The following is a 14875-nucleotide window of genomic DNA, read 5'->3' on the forward strand; positions in this document are numbered from 1 at the left end:
AAGCAGTCAGTATGTCCGTACGGTTGTGATGTCACAACTATACTATATATATATAGGTAGAAAGTGCAGCTACAGGGCCGTTACAGTCATTCTCCGGTGGCAATGACGGTGCAGGGACTTAGAGAGAGCAGACCTGGAAATGTTGACCAATCAGAGTAGACTGGGCCTTTTTGGGAGGGGGGGACTTGCTTAAAGTGACAAGCGCTAAAACAGAGCGTTTCAGACAGAGGGTGAATATATATTTAGACTGACAGGATGAAAAAACGTGTTTTTTTGAACATTACAGCATGTAAACATGTTCTAGTAGAAACCCAAAACACAAGTATGAACCTGAAAATGAGCATGATATGGGGCCTTTAAACTACATTTTTCCCTGCATCATCCTCCCTAAGCCAAAATCTACACCAATGTCTCCACGTACCTACGTACCCATTATGTCTATTTAACGCAGAAGCGTACAACAGCCTTCAGCTTTAATGCAGGGGATCGTCCTATGGATGCTAACACGGAGGAATTGATGTCACACAAAAACGAGATTACACAAAGGCATGAATCGAGATCCTGATCTTAATACTACGGCACAGAAGGGAAAAGATACATCAGGCTTTCAATACACAGACCGCGTATGTTAATGAAATCTCTGCTGATGATTATCCACATATGCTGAGGACTCTCAGTTGGGTTCTCTGCTGATGCCGCAATCCACCATTTTCCACGGCCATCGAACCCACTGAGGCACATTAACCGTCAGCGCACGTATGAGCAGTCGTTTTTAAAGGCAGCCTATCCCCACTGTGCTCTCAACAGGATATGAAAGATGAGGAGATCACAGACATAGTCGGGCAGAAACCCAAAGCATACACAATAGCGGGGATGGCTATCGGCACAGCCGGGGCTCCAGAGCCTCTGGTGATTCGTGACGTAACAGGAAACTTATTTAGCTGCGCGCTCATGCCTGGGCCATTATTGCAAATACCAAAAAAGCAGCAGGGAAGAGAACATCGCTGCAGATGGAGGCACTCTTGTTTCATGAGGAGGGTGAGAACCAGATGAGGGAATGATAAAAAAAAACAAAAAAAAAAGCTCAGAGCATTGGGAAACAGAAGCAGGCATGGAATCCATTAGTCAAGGGCTGCTGTACTTTCCATTTCAAAAACCCATACTTGTACAACCAGGGAGACATTTTCACTGGAGATGGGAGGAAATGTTCACCTCACTTTTCAAATCCTTCCACTCATTTCTCTAAAAAAAAAAACAACCTAGGCAGATGGCCGCCCACTAAGGCTGCGTTCAGACAGCAAAAACGCAGGTCTTTCCATACATCTTGGTTTGGAGGAACGCAACCCTGTGTCACGCTGCGGTTGTTTAGTTTTTTTTTATTGCTTCATTTTTCTATCTACTTGTGTACTTACTAATATCAAAACAAATTTCAAAATGAAAGATAAGCTTTACTGCATCACATAAAATACTACATGGCGTACAAATACTATCTTCTAAATGACTCGGAAATCTGAATTCTTTAATCACAGTTCTGTAAAGTTGGGATGTTCTGTAACACTCAGGCTGGAAATGATCCAGATTATTTCAGCGATACTTCTGTAGTATTTCAAAGAGCCGCACTGAACCCATGCAGGAAATATAAAACAACCATCAATAGGTGGAATAATAATGCCAAGAGAAGCACGTAAGTCCTTTACATGAGGCCTCTATAAGCACTGATCCATTACAGAAAGCCATTCAAAGAGGATTAGTATTAGTACACTTAGTGAGAATCATTAGTCATCTTGTGGCTTGCAGTGATTGTTTTCGGTGTTCTTACTCAATTAAAAAACTGCAATTCAATGTCAAACAAATCCTTACCACATTGAAGGGGATACAACTTTGTTTAAACCTTTTTGTTGGCAATTAAACATTTCTTATTATTACTCAATTACAGATACATTACAACACACAGCACAACCATTAGAAAATATAATGATTCCTACTCAGTTGTGCAGTTATGCATCTTACACCACTGGACCAAATGAAAACAAAATGGGCCCAAAGTGCAAACAGTTCCCCACATTTATTTGGTGGCACAAAGTCTGTAAAAAAAAAATCCTCATGAAGTACATATTATTATATATGTTATGTTATTTAACGACTACCTCTACGTCGACAATAATCCTTTGAAAGCACAGGGAAAAAAACCTTGATATCCACCTTTAGGGTGTCAGTTTTCAGTGTCAGCCTGACATTTCTTGGCTTCACATGAAGTTTAGGTGGATAATAAGTATGATGTCCGCTAACTGCTCAGTATCTGAGCTGTTGTACAGAATAACGTGCCGGTTTCTCTAGACGCAGGTCAGCAGCGTTAAGTCTGTTGTTTCAAACTGTTCGGTCATATGGAGAAGAGGAAAGCAACCCTCTGGATGCAGCCCACCTGAGCCCTGCTCTCGGGGGATCTTATCTGTCCGAGGGGGTGAAGAGACCTCCTAACCTCCACATGCAGATGAAAAACAACGGGAACTCGTCCGTCAACTGAAAGACGCGCTGTTCCAAGTGCTTCATGAAGCCCGTCTGATCCGACCCCACCTCCACCGTGCACGGTACCTTCGATTTCTGCAGGAGCTCCTCCAGGATCCAGAACAGGTAGCACGAGTTATGATACTGGTCCACGGGAAACTGGTTCAGCACCGAGCTCTGCTGGCCCTGAAAAACAAGAAGAAACATCAACATCAACCTATCCGGGACGTCACGTAACGTGAAAACAAGAAGCCTTAGCTTTCTGCTGCAGAAAGAATGATCTAGCTGTTTTTATTTTTTATTTTAGATCGATTTAAACAGGATCATGGAAACAACAAGCTCCCGCGTACGTGACTGCGTATCTGTTTCTGATCGATGTAATCCACGAGAGAGAAACCTGCAGAAAATCTGAATCACTACACAAATAAACCAAGAGTGGAGGAATCCTTGAAGGATGATGGACTGATAGAGGATGTTGCAACATGGTGCCAACACTTAGATACTTAGACACTGAGATATTTAATGTGATTGTTAGTCAGCAACACAAAGTTCAAGGCGTACAACACACAAAACACTCCAAACCAAATGTGAATTATTCAACAGAGAAGCTAGTGCATTTCCTCCAGCCTGTATCTCACTGCGTCTTTGTAAATGTGTGTGCAGCAGATATTGTTGCATGTGAAAGTTTCCGTGTGTGCACCTTTGTGTGTGTGTGTGTGTGTGTGTGAGAGCGAGAGATGCCACGGAGAAAAACAACCACCAGATGGCTTACGCTTTCAAAGAGCTGACAGAATGTGACAACAACACCTCTTAACCCCACAGAAACACACACACACACACACACACACACACACACACACACACACACACACACACACACACACACACACACGACCCCATCAGAATTGGGTCACTTAGCACTTTGCACACAGAACTCCATTTTCTTTACGTCTTACCATCCAAACATCATAATAAATGAAACTAAATGTATTCACTGACGCGACGGACACAGAAGATGTGATTCCACTGTTTGGCCACTTTCAACGTGGCCGAACGTCAAATTGTCTTCAAAGCCAGCTCACTCCCTGGGGGCAACGCTTTATGATTTAGTAACACTGGAAAGATATGCCTAATATTTATTAGCTTGCCATAAGATTAAATATCTTGTGCGTCATTCATCTTTGAATATCAGTAAATTGATATAAAGGCACGTCTGTAAGGAATAGGACCTCGAAATTAAGAACCGTAGCGACATACTGAATATACAATCATTAAAACGTGAGTTATAGATGATAAATCATCTTTTACTGCCATGTTTTCACTGATATAAACTAATCTTCAGCATGTGTAATAGGCTCACATTATGGGTCCTATTTTAAGGATCTAATCGCACGGCGTGAAGCGCCTGGTGCAGGTGTGTTTAGGGCGTGTCCAAATCCACTTTTGCTAGTTTGACGGCTGATAAAAAGGGTCCGTGCGCCGGGCGCATGGTTCTAAAGGGTTGACCTTAGTGTCGTCATTAATCAGAGGTGTGTTTTGGGCGTAACATGCAATCAACCAATCAGAGATCATCTCCCATTCCCTTTAAAAGCCAGGCGCGTTTGGACCTTGGAGCATTGCTGTTATGATGGAGGATTACACCGTAATATTTGTATTTGTAATCTTCTGCATGTGTGTGTGCTGCTGTGCGTCCCTGTGTGTGTAACAAGCATAGTGTGCACGCGCTGTGCACGAGCCTAGGAGCATTTTACTAATGCTCTGTTAAAATAACAATGAAATGCTGCGTTATTGACTTTAGACCAGGTTTTTGTTGGTCAATGGCGCAATCACTTCCCGCTGCCTCAAGATAGCAATACTCCCAGAATGCACCTGAACACACCTCCCTGTAAGACCAGCACGCCCAGAATGCACCTGAACACACCTCCCTGTAAGACCAGCACGCCCAGAATGCACCTGAACACACCTCCCTGTAAGACCAGCACGCCAATGGGTGCTCAGATGGGTGCAGGTGCATTTTCTATTTAAACGACGTGGGTGCTGGACGGGAAACTGACAACTGGGTCGTTCTTAAACTAGCAAAGACACTTGGTGCAAGATAGGGCCCTATGTGTTAAATGTGTGTTTGAATTGTGAATACAGGTCTGTACTTTATGTATATATAGTATGTATGCATATGTGGTGAAGCATTTGGGAAGCTACAGTGTTAAGAGATGGTGTCAGGCAGCTTGACACAGCGGCCGCAGATATTCACACCGCCTGCTGCAGCAACTGTCAACAAGATGGAAAGGACATATTTCATCTGAGTGACTGAGAGGTGAGGAGACGGCAGCGTGACATGGCTCTGCAAATCATCGTTTAAAAGATGATTATCTGAGCTCTGTCCATGCACAGAGTCTCCGCACATTTAAATGATTTATTGTGCTCTACCAGTAGCGCTGGGTGATCCATTCAATATGAACAAACTGACAAAAATATGACATGAAATGAAGCCGCAAGAGTGGGAATTAAAGGATTTCCTACATTGAGAATGTCATGAATTATTTCAAACATGGTTTCGGTTTAGCTGGCTAAGCAGTGCATAACCTGTTTGCAGGCTTTAACATTAATTAATATGCAGATTTTCATGTTTTGAACCAGACAAACAACTGAAGCTGAGCACATACTGGAAGGTTTCTCAGCAGGTCTCATCAGCAACATGAGGAGAAAACATTTCTCCTCTTGTTGCTGCCGTTACCTTCTAAACAGTGAGGATTTTTCATGCTTTCCTCCATTTTATATTATACTAATTAATGATCTTTTGGTTTTTAGACTGCTGGTCACAGACAATACAAGTCATTTGAAGATGTGGCCTTGGGGTTTGGGGAACATTTTTTAAATTAGTTTCTGACATTTTATGAATGATTACATTTTATGACATTTTTGATAGAGATGTTCCCATAGCGATACAAAAATGCTGGTATCGGCGAGTACTGGGGTTAATGAACCGATCCAATGAGACATAATTTAGCCCAGAAGAAAATCTACTTTAAAGTAGTTTATTTATGTTCTTTTTCCGTTATGACTCGCTGTCAAACTGGATAATAAAATAAAGTTCTGGGGCGTTCATTGTTTCCGTTTGTGTTTCACAAAGAGTTTAACCTGAGCCAGGCTAGACAACAAAGATAGAAATAATATCACATCCATACCGGGATAGTAGTATACAGCTGTTAAAACATAATAACATATATGACACACTGGTATCAGATCAGTACTCAGTATCGGCCGATACGCAAGTTCAGGTATCGGAATCGGGAAGCAAAAAATGGTATCAGACCATCTCTACTTTTTTATACAGATTCCTTAAATGCACAAAAATGTATTTTCTGCTGCTAGGGGTCATTCAATCAAAACAAACGACGCAGTTGGATCATAGGAGTTGTAGTCTTCATTGCAGTCAGCGCCCCGAGGGTTAGGATTCCTTCAGTGTTCATCGTTCAGGAGGTTTTTCATCCGCAGAGGTCTTCTCCTCTCCAAAACAAACAGACCCGCTGACTCAAACCGGTAAAACCACCGAATAAAGCAGCTTCTCTTTAAAAATCTGTTTTCCGACGCTGTTGGGCTGTTTGGCGAAGGGGCTGCGAGCCGGGCTGCTACTTAGGAACTTAAGAAAATGACTTACGATGACTAAAAACCTTTATCCGGTTCAAATATATAGTTAAAAACCACAAAGATCTTAAAGTGTATCGTAAAAACGTAGCCTAAAACAGATTTATGACAGCTTATGGCAGACAGGGGATATGACACCAACGACAGGCGGCCAAATGTCGATTTCTTGGAGTTTGAACATTGTTGGAAAGATTTGGGATAATGCAAGTACTCAACAACATAGGCTGAGTCGATTCTAGACTGTCTAGATTTTTATTGTTACTGGTGTTACGTTACTTACAGGTCACTCAGCCGACACAGTGTTACCAATATATCTGTGATAATATGAATAGTGATTAGGGAGTCTTAAAGGCCTATTCACACATGATTAGTGTTACCTGGTGACCTCTGGTCATTTGAGATAATTAAGGAGGTTGTCTGTGATCTTAATCCTGTGCGATTTGGCCATGTCTGTAATTTTTCCCCCGCAAATGACCTACCATATTTTGCTGAACATCGAGGTCCTGTTATTGACATGTCTGTTTTTTTTTTTTAAGGTTTTTGTTTCCTGTGCGCTTTTTTATCCCTCTTGCGAAGACTGGGATGGGCTGACGGGGGGTTGCGGACGCCGCCTTTCATGGCCAACCCAGTCTGGACCACTGTCAGACCGGAGACCCTCCGTCCCCGAGTTGACGTGCTACCTGCGGCTTCGTCCGAGGGCTGATGGTGATGCTGTGTGGGTGCCGCTGCGGTGGGAGTGATAGGGTATGCACCTCTATAACCTCTACCGGGCCTGGCCCAAAAAGATACAGAACCCCGACCCGAGTGCGGTGCAGCGGCCTCATCCTGGCCGTCCTCTGCGGCATCCAGGTAGCCAACTCTCGGGTACATATATGTCAGTAAATTCAAGTAAAAGCAGGCTTCGCTTATCCCGTGTGAATACGCCACATGAAACGCAGATGTGGGGGGGTAATTTCTAAATCACACGAAGTCCCTAGATGATACTAATCCCGTGTGAATAGGGCTTTAGACTGGTGGACAACCAGGACATCCAAACGTTGGGAAGTTTATCAAAACTATCGGCAGCAAGGTGCCCCTGCCATTTTTTAAATGCATGAGAAGTTTGTTTATCCAAGGACGGCCATCATTTAAAAACCACTGAGCTGGAAAAACACGGTCATTCACAGCAAAACATAAAGGACATGTTAAAAAAAATATGAGGGGGCACAGAACAGGGAACATAACTGCCTGTAAACACTGTGCTTCTGGTCCCAGGAAATACACTGTCCTACAAAAGGTTTTCAACACCTTTATACAGTCTAAGAAATTGCCAAAAATGGTTTGCTTCTGCACATCAAACTGATTTGGTCCGACTCACTCTGAGACAACAAACCGCCTATCTAATCCAGGGTTTTCCCTGCCTTTAGGTGCAGCACCCGAGCTGTTTTGAGCTGCACCTAAGCCAAACTAATGTAACTAAAAGACCTAATGATCGTAGTTCGACCCAAGTGGACTTCTTTAGCAACTTTTGAGTGTTATTTATTATCTGCTCTAGCTTTTCCAATGCTTTAGACACAGATATGGAAATAATAACGATCCAGAATGATGTGAAATTACAATTTTTATATTGAAAAAGTCACATTTTCATGAGGGAGGACCCCTAAATCCCCAGTCAAATACGTGCACCTCAGTCTTCTGCAAACCTCAGGACAACACTGTATGTAGAGGCTAAGCCCAAGTTTTAAGCCCCTGAGGTGCTGTTCCACGGGTAGAGTCATTGACGCACTTTTTACCTTTTTGATCAATGAAAGTCCAAGTCATATTTGCAGTTAAAACCTTTGGTTCCATTTATTTAGTTGGGTTTCCAGACAAATCACTGCTTGTATGTATGCCTGTGGGTGTTGTGGTGTTGGTGTGGTCAAAAACTGTCTGTGCTTCCGGGTTGCACCTGAGGAACCAAAGATTGGTTCCTATTTATACCAAGGGCACTAATTGGCTCTTACACTGTAATCAGGCATTGTATTTTTTAAATTATACTTCTGATCTGGTGCAACGCTGCAGAAATCAGCACAAACAACCACCATTATTTACTTTTATCCGGATCCATCTGGCAGCCAATCATGACGCCTCTAAACAACACTATACCATCAGTATCATTTGACAACTACGTATATAACAGCACTCAGTAAATGGAGGTGGTTTACGTCAGTTAGGTTGGTAAGAGGGAGCCCGAGATATTCTTACTTTCATCTCCAACCTGTCAAACGCCCACACGCCAGTAACATTTATAAAGCCATGGAGTGGCACTCGATGGACTGCAAAAATCGATAACTGGATTGAAAATCTACAGGGAGCCGTGCTTGAGCTTCAGAGAAGAATATAATATAATATACAAACAGAACAACTGCTGGGGCTGGCAGAAAAGGTCGCTTCTTATAACACAACACAGCGGACCTGCTGGCCTCCTCAAATGCAACCTGCTTTTAAAAGTCTGACTGCCTCACATTGAGCATAAAAACGAGCCCAGGCAACAGCTGACTATTGATTCAACAGCCCTCTGACACGGTATCAACAATACTAGTACCAAAACAACATCTGAATGTCATTTCTTTCAATCAGGTGCAGTAACTTTCAACAAATCTTTTAATTTCAACTACAAAGTCTCAAACATTAAATTCAAGACACTGCCCAAGAAATTTGCCTAAATGAAATTAGGTTTTGAACTTTCTCTTGGAAACAGAACAGAACATTATTTCATTGAAGGCAGCTGGATTCTCGCGATATCCCGCGTGAATCGTGGGATCACATATCACACAAAAATCCATCTCAACAGGCTTCAATTGAATGCATTTGTGTCTGAACAGGAGCGGACCGAACCAATCAGCGTCCGGCGGGGGAGCTACTGGCAGATACGGGCGTGTGATGGCCGCGACTGCTCATTCAAAACGACAATGGCGAACATAAAATACAGATGGTTCACCAAATCAGCTGCCAGGTATTTTAGTGCCTGCCCTTTTCCAAACAGTTTCCAATGGCTGCTTCTCAGATGGTTTGTTACCCAGAACCATCTGGCTCGTCAGGTTAGCACATTAAAGCACACAGCATTCTGGGATGGGAGAAAAACGTGCTCTGGTTTACTGGCATTTCTTTAAACCAATCACAATCGTCATGGGTGGTGCTAAGTGCCAGACGGAGCCATGGTGCCTCTGAAAATAGCCTCTGGAAGGAACTTGTTTTGGTGGAACATGTGGACGTTCAAAAGCAGTTTTAGTCGTGCAACAGAAAACTCAGATTGGACAGATAGTCTAGCTAGCTGTCTGGATTTACCCTGCAGAGATCTGAGGGGCAGTTAACCATTGTCCTCAGAAATCCACCAGAGGTTAGAACGCCAACACAAAGAAAGCGGAAGGGGACGGACATCCGGACGAAAAGGACATCCGGCGGAATTTCCGGCGGCATGTAGCAATCCCGGAAGTGGAGCGTCGTGGATATAGGACAACAGTAATCCACAGACAGCCAGTTGAGGTGGTGGAAGAGTCTACAGCCATGCTAATGTGTCTGTGAGGCAGTACTTGAGCTGGTGAGTGTTAAAATGCATCATAAAAACAATGCTAACATGCTGATGTTTAGCCAGTATAATGTTTACCATGTCCATCATCTTTATTTAGAACCATGGCTGTCTTGTTTTGTGCAATTTAATTTAATATATGTTCAGATATTTATGTAAAGGTTTTGACCTGCTGCTGGTGCCAGATACATTTTTGGCAATTCATCCAATAGTTTTGAGATATTTCAGCCTGGAGCAAAGTGATGAAATTGCCCGACCTTGCATTCCATTATCCGCTGACTTATTCAACAAGCACAAAGTACTGTAAATCTCCATATGTTTGAGTATTTTATATTCATTTTGTCCTATCTATCAGATTTATTGAGATATGTGCTCTGCTATGTATACTTTTTAACTGAGCCACTGTTGATGAAAACAGTTACTAAACTGAATCAAATCGAAATAAAAGTATTAAGTATTAAGATTCAAGTACCCTGCCTCAAACTGTCTATCTATGTCTTACTATGTGAGTCTTGAGTTTCAATATGTACATTTAGTTGTAGTGTATAACTTCCAATAATAACTTGCAGTGCCAGTGCTTCTCCAATGGCTACCTATGTTTAAATTCCTATAGTGGCTATAGCCAAAGAACAACAGAACAGAAGACAAATGGAACTCAATGAAAAAGGACAGAAACATTTGGCGATAAGAACGTTAGATGAAGTGACGGAGGGCCCATCTGCATGTAACCAGAGTCGCTTTCTAAGTGAGAGGGTGAAAACAGCCGGACAGACTGATTGAGCTGTCGGTTGGCTCGTTAGAGCTCCTCTGGGATCCGCCGGCTGCAAGCTGACACTGGCAGGATTTGCTGCAGCCTTTTAATAATCCTGATAAACTACCATCGCTCTCCACGCCAGTTACAGGAGAGCTTTTCACTTCCAGGCCAAACCGCAAAGTCAAAATGAACTTCTCCCGCTGAGCTAGCCAAAGCCAAAGGTTGGACGCGAGGGTTTGGCTGAGGCTGAGGTCGAGGGAAGGGTTATTTCGTAATAGGCTTTCTAGGCGAGCATGAAGATGAGTTATGGCTTTGAAGCTTGTCAGCGGGATTTTGTAGAAAGTTTTGAATATCTGCAGGGGGTTGCACCTCTAACACAGAGGCACGCACCATCAAAAGGTGTTAATTGGCTTCCCAGAGATAAAGTTCTGTGTTTGCATGGCGCAGTTTGATCACAGCTGCGGTTCTGAGGATTCAATTTGAATTTGGTCATCGGTTCCCAGAGGATGAATCATACTGATTCTGGTAATCCTCCCAGTTTTCCTCTGGCACCACCATGACGTTCACATTTTTGTTTGTTTTTGCGTAACATCTCAACAACAATTGGACGGATTGCCATGAAATTTGGTTCAGACATTCATGTTCCCCTCAGGATAACCTGTAATCAGAGAACTTGTTGTACACGTGTGAATTAATAAAGGTAATACGTGAACATATGTTGAAATTAAGTTCAATGAAAGTGTCGGAATGAATGAAATGAGGGTGAAAAGCCCTGACATGTGACAGCATCTCGTATGGAACAACAAACAGGGTCAGATGGGTCATTGTGAGATTCTACCATCGCTCTACATCACGTGTCAAACTCAAGACCCGCGATGTTTCTGTCGCTTTGTTCGACCTTTAAAGGCGCCTTTCTCTATGATGGCTAAGGAAGTTTTTTGCCGACTTTTTCAGGGCTTTATGTTGACCAAACTGTAAGTGAGAAGACTTTATAAGACATGAAATAATACAGTCAAATATATTTTACTTTTCTCTTAAATAAAAGTTAATAAACATATGTGTGGCCCTTGATGTGATGCTTATTTTCCCATGTGGCCCTTAGTGAAGTTGAGTTTGACACCCATGCTCTACATATACTCAAACTCTAGTTACTGTGGTTCGAAGGAAGAAATGAGAAATGAATCAGCATCGAGACGGTGCAGAAATAATAATCAGATGGACATTTCATAGTTTGGGGGCTCCTTGTAGGGATGTTTAAAAAAACCAAAGCATCCACACCTGCCCCTGTAATTAACCCCTGGTTGGATTTAGAAATGTAAAAAGCCTTTTTGCACTGGAGGTGTATGAGGAGCTGAACTATGGTGAGGAACTGAACTCCTGGATGTGTATGCAGCAAGGGAGCCTGAAGCACCATGACCCAGATAACATCAGCTGCCTTGAGATTATAAAGCTGCACCCTGAATGGGATTTAATCGTCCGTTTGATTAGACCTGCAGCTCGTTACTGTTCTGACTGGGTCACCGGCAAGCCGGCAAACTGATGGAGGGAGTGTCAGACTGAGAAGTGAGGCTGACGGTTTCTCCAAGGGGAGAAAATACAAGAATGAAGACACATTAGGAGGGGGATACGAGGGGTTCACTTCGTGAAAAAGGTTTTAACTTTAAAGTAATAAAAAAAACAGGGCTGCAACTAAGGATTATTTTCATTTGATTATTCTATGATTATTTTCTTTAGAAAAGTGTACATTGTGATGTCTTGAAATATGTTGTTTTGTACGACCTTCCTCCACAGCGCTGTGGAGGAGGGTCTGGCAACTTCACACAGCGTTCTGGGATGGGAGAAAAACGTGCTCTGGTTTATTGGCATTTCTTTAAACCAATCACAATCGTCATGGGCGGGCTCGATGGTGTTTAAGCCTCCAACGTTGCCTTCCAGGCCGCTAACCCTAACCTTAACCCTAAACATAACCATTGCTGCGTTGCCTGGAAGGCGACGTTGGGGGCTTAAAACACCAAACACCCATGGGTGGCGCTAGGCTTTGCGCAAAATAGTCTCAGGAAGGAACTTGTTTTGGTGGAACGTGTGGACGTTCAAAAGTAGTTTTAGTCGTGCAACAGAAAGCTCAGATTGGACAGATAGTCTAGCTAGCTGTCTGGATTTACCCTGCAGAGATCTGAGGAGCAGTTAACCATAGTCCTTCACAACAATTCCAGTAAAGCAGTCATGGCAATTAAAGTCTTTCTTTGTCAGGGTCCTTTAATCAATGCTCAACACTAAATATAAAAAGAAAATCATGCAAAGATGCACGCAAATAAATGGCATCTCATTTCTCCAACTGAGCCCAACTGACTTCAAACCAGTGAGGAAAGAAAGGACAGAAAACAAATACAGAAATGTTTAATGTAAACTAACCGAAGCGGTTTGAAATTGATTGAGAAAATGTGTTTTGTGGGCCTTTATTATCATTCATCTAATTAACACCCTTTACACACACACAGTCTACAGTTTTTGTCATGCTTTTGCAAACATAATAAACAACTTCTTGGTCACCTTTTTGAGGGACTGACACTCCTGCAGTTTGGGAACAAATGATTTGATCTCTCACGCTCTAGGAGTAGCTTTGTGCCGAATGAAAAATATCAAAGAGCTAATTGCTAGAACTCTTTTAACGCCTAATGAAAGCTGCTAATTAGCTCTCAACCTTCTGCGACGAACTGCATCACAGCTGTTAGTAACTCTGATGACGTTACTTCAAACTTCAATACCTTTTTCCCCCAGGTGGAGGTGTTAATTTATTTGATATTTTTACCCTGTTGAACCCACTCGAGATGTTCCGAAACTAGAGGTGTTGAAATTAATCAAATAACCGATGCATCGATAATAGGCCGGGCCATAATCGATTTATTTCTGTTTACAATATAATGTATGCCCAACAACCTTTCTGTTTACATATAATGTATGCCCAACAACCTTTCTGTTTACAATATAATGTATGCCCAACAACCTTTCTGTTTACATATTCTGGTATGTTTTGCACATTCAGGAAGTGCCATGTGCTCAGTGCTGTAGTTTTATGTATCCAGTTTATTTAGTATCAGAGCACTGCAGAAGGTTTTTTTTGTTTTTTTGCTTGAAAAGCTATGAATTAAATATCCTATATGGCTTTAATGTATCTGACGCATCGTGATGCATGGAGATATCAAATCGAAGACATTATAATCATCATTGAATTGGGAGATCAGTGAAGATTCACACCTCTATCCAAAACCATTTTTTCCATCCAAAATAGAACTATATAAATGACTCCTGGTGTGGGAAACCAGGAGTCATTTATATAGTCATTTATACACATCTAAAGTGCAACGTTATGGAAGAACCATTTCCTTCTTTTCACATCCAATATCCAACTAAAAAAATGTGATATATTTAGCAAACTAAACTTCTGTATGAAAACAGGGAAAACAGGTAATGGCAAGATAATAATATATAAATCACAAATAAAAATCAAATAAATATAGCCTTGCAGTATAAAGATATTTCTCAAAACACACACACAGGTTTGAACATCAACAGTAACGTTACCTGAAAACAGCGTGTAGTTCCTTTTTTAGCAAGTTTGCTTTATGTGTCATTGTGCATAAATGTGAACACTGCCGTTGCTGTCAACGGGCTTATCTGTTAACGTTAGCTACCGGTGGTTAGCTCGGAACAATCCAGCAAATGGACGGTACCCTAGAGTGCCGTTACCTGAAACAGGTGATTTAACGACACCGCTCATTTTACACACAGTTTAGCAACAAAACTAAACGAAGAGGGAAGATTACTACGTTTTTCATGTTGGTTTTGAACGGTATGCACCCCCACTAACCTAGAAAGCGTTTTAAACAGTAACGTTAATACAGCGTGTCGGAGGAATACAGCGTCAGAGGCAGAGGGACCACAGCGTTTGCTAACGTTAGCTTCTTGTCTCATCTGGGGTCTGATAAACAGTAAATTCATCAAAGTCAGTGTGCTCAACGCTGTTTTCCGATAAACTGTAGCTGTCATATTTCACGGGACCCGCGTTGAGTGCGGTTTTCATGTTCCAGTTGTTCAGCCTCAGAGGGGAGAGAGAGCGGCTGACTGTTGGCCTGAGATCAGTAGAGCAGACGGCTCTGCCTAGCCTAGCCGTGTATAATTACGACTTTATGACATTTCATAAATACGTGAAAATCGGCCAATTCCGGTCACCGGCCGGTCAATTGGTGCATCTCTAGATAAAACGGCTGTTTGCTATTGCTAGCTCTCCTATAGCTCATTAGCAGACCAAACCGGAAAGCAATTCTTTTTCACCGCCCTAAATACAGAAGCTAGCGCAGCTTGCTGTGTAGGCTACAGTTTTTAGAGCGGGATAAAATGGATTTTGAGCTAGCTAAAGAGCTAGC

The 14875-nt window shown here is 42.3% G+C and overlaps 1 protein-coding gene across 1 annotated transcript in view; it reads right to left on the minus strand.

The window, feature by feature from the left end:
• Window positions 1-2445: 2445 nt before the first annotated feature.
• mei4 (meiosis-specific, MEI4 homolog (S. cerevisiae)) overlaps window positions 2446-14875 on the minus strand; it is a 58454-nt gene continuing 46024 nt past the window's right edge. The window contains exon 5 of the mRNA XM_078274683.1: window positions 2446-2691. Within this exon, the coding sequence (XP_078130809.1) occupies window positions 2446-2691 (246 nt within the window). The remainder of the gene's footprint in view (window positions 2692-14875) is intronic.

Source organism: Sander vitreus, chromosome 18 (assembly GCF_031162955.1).
Source record: "Sander vitreus isolate 19-12246 chromosome 18, sanVit1, whole genome shotgun sequence".
NCBI classification, from domain to species: domain Eukaryota; kingdom Metazoa; phylum Chordata; class Actinopteri; order Perciformes; family Percidae; genus Sander; species Sander vitreus.